This window comes from Aptenodytes forsteri, unplaced genomic scaffold, assembly GCF_000699145.1.
Source record: "Aptenodytes forsteri isolate BGI_AS27 unplaced genomic scaffold, ASM69914v1 Scaffold53, whole genome shotgun sequence".
In the NCBI taxonomy this organism is placed as follows: Eukaryota; Metazoa; Chordata; class Aves; order Sphenisciformes; family Spheniscidae; genus Aptenodytes; species Aptenodytes forsteri.
Window position 1 is genome coordinate 8,603,871 of NW_008795909.1, and position 2,327 is coordinate 8,606,197.

Consider the following 2,327-nt stretch of genomic DNA (forward strand, 5'->3'; position numbering starts at 1 on the left):
CGCCAGCCCGGCGACAGGGGCAGTGGGGCGGCGGCCGCCAGCCTCGGCACGCGGCCGCGGCTCGTCTGTGGCACCGAATTGAAAGGGCAGTGTTTGTGGTGGAGCACGCATGGAAAAGGGAACATTTATGCAGACAGAAATGCACCTGGCAGTTGGACAACTGTCGATGCTCGAACAAGAGCTGCAGCTCCACGGGCGAGCCTGAACCCCTGCCCATTTCCATCCAGAAGGAGACGGCACGGAGGGGGGGCAAACCTGCGGCAGCCGGTGAATGGTCGGCAGCGTTTGCCAGGCAGCTGGGGAGTGGCGAGGGATGGGACGCTCCTCGGATATTCCCTTCCATACAAGCTTTCTCAGCTCGTACCTGGTGGCAGGAGTTGTCGCTGCCCGGAGCAGACCTGTCGGGAATAGGCTTTGGTCTGTGCCGTGACTGATTCAGGTGAATTAATGCGGACAGCTCTGCTGAGAGCCCGAGGCCCCTGCGCGCAGCAGCTGCTGCCTGCATGTCTGCAGCAGCCAGAGCGTGGCTCGTGAGCTCGACTCGCTGTGCGTCAGCCTCAGGCTGTTTCCCTGATCAAGGAGTTCCTCCTTTCGCCCTCTGTAGCCGGCACAGCTGGTCAGTCGGGCTGCTCGGCTTGCCTCGGGGCAGCCGTGCAGCCAGCCCCAGGGCTCCCCCCACAGTGGATCAGACAGGTAGGATCAAGTTATGGTGGCAGCAGACCTCACTGGGGTCTGGGCGGCAGCCGAGCATCTCGCCAGCAGGGCTCATCCCCTCTGCCGGGACTTTGCTGTCCTGCAGCCAGGGTCAGTAGGTTGGACGCCAGCTTCCCCTCCTCTTGTGTCACCAGCTCTGTCACTGTCAGTGATGGTGACAGAGCAGTGCTGGGAGGGAAACAGATTGCCAGGCGGCCTTAAGCAGAGCCATGGTTAATATCAGAAGGTGAAGTCCTTGTTCCCTCCTGTGCGACAGGCTGTGGCAGCCAAAGGAAGAGCTGTTGGCAGAGGTTTTCCTGGGGTTGGCCGCTCCGCAGAGCCATTTTCTTCCAGCTGCATGGTGTGGCCCGTTCCTTAGGGCAGGCCCAGCCACGTGTGTTGCGAGCTGGTTCAGAGCCAAAGGGGCCTCGTGAGAGGGAGAGGAAATCTGCAGAAACTACATCTTCCACCGCTGGAGTGGAGATGGAGGCCCCTGCCCTCTGCCACAGACCCACAGCCAGTGTGAAGGTGCCTGGCCGAGGAGGCGGGCAGGGTGCACCACAGGGTGCGCGCGCTGCTGCCAGGCTCTGCGCTCGTGCCGGGCACGGCCCTGGCACTGCTGCCCACGGAGGGTGCGAGTGCTTCTGCGCACTGCTTATTCCCTGCAGGTGTTTTCGGAGCAGGGCAGCAGCAGCCCCAGGCGCGCTCCCACCTCGGAGCTGTACGACGTTTGCCTGGTGCAGACCGACCTGCTGGAGGCCATTGCCGACGAGGACTATTTCCTGCGCTGCGTGAGGAGGTGCGAGGAGAACTACGACCGCTACCTGGCCTGCGCGGAGGAGGACACCCCGAGCCAGCGGTGGGATGGACAGTGATGCCACCTCGCGGGGCCGAGGGGCTCTGGACTGGGACACCCCCTGCTTCCTGCTGCGCGCAGGCAAAGTCCCAGGCTGGGTTTCTGCTTCGAGCTGTCCCCTCTCCGATGTGTGACGTGCCCGCTCGGTCCTGCCAGGAACCTCCATGCCTGAGCACAAGCGTCCTGGGAGCTTGTGTGACGGGATCCCTGGAGGAAACAGCTTTCCTTTCCTCGTTAGCGCTGTGAGGAGCTGCCTGCCTGGCTGGCGGGGCAGGGGCAACGCAAGCAGCCACGCTAGTGTTCACACCTCCCTTCCCACTCCCGCACCAGTGGCTGGTGCGGAGCAGGTGCCGGGGTAAGCGCAGTGTTACCGGCGGCATGCCCAAGTGCCATTTGTGCCACGGTGTTCTCCCCGGCAGAGCTAGCGATGCCGCGTCACTTCTGCCTGTTTTTAAAGCAAACCTTTCTAGCTTGTTCCTGGTGTGAGTTTCCTGCCGGCCCTTGGCTCTGCCTGCGCTGGCGGTTGGAAAGCGCCTTTCCCAGTGTGTTCAGTCGCAGGGCTCAGCCAGGTGGGGACGAGGGTGACAGTAGTGGGTTTGGACCCGTGGGCACCTTCCCGACGCTGCTGAGACACCCCGGCACGGCTGTGCTCAGAGTGGGGCCGAGCTCACGCTCTGTCCCCGGCAGCCCCGCAGGGGTGATGGGCAGGGGGTGGCTTCTCGGCTCCGTGAGCCCGGTGCTGGGGTGGCTCCGGCAGCGTGCGGCTGGGGAGCGCAGA

General features: G+C 63.9%; 1 protein-coding gene across 1 annotated transcript in view; it reads left to right on the top strand.

Annotated features, from left to right (window-relative positions):
• The window catches only part of LOC103903248, a 6,066-nt gene extending 4,066 nt beyond the window's left edge, over positions 1 to 2,000 (top strand). Inside the window, exon 5 of the mRNA XM_019473423.1 lies at positions 1,362 to 2,000. Within this exon, the coding sequence (XP_019328968.1) occupies positions 1,362 to 1,568 (207 nt within the window). The 3' untranslated portion in view covers positions 1,569 to 2,000. The remainder of the gene's footprint in view (positions 1 to 1,361) is intronic.
• The last annotated feature ends 327 nt before the right edge of the window (positions 2,001 to 2,327 follow it).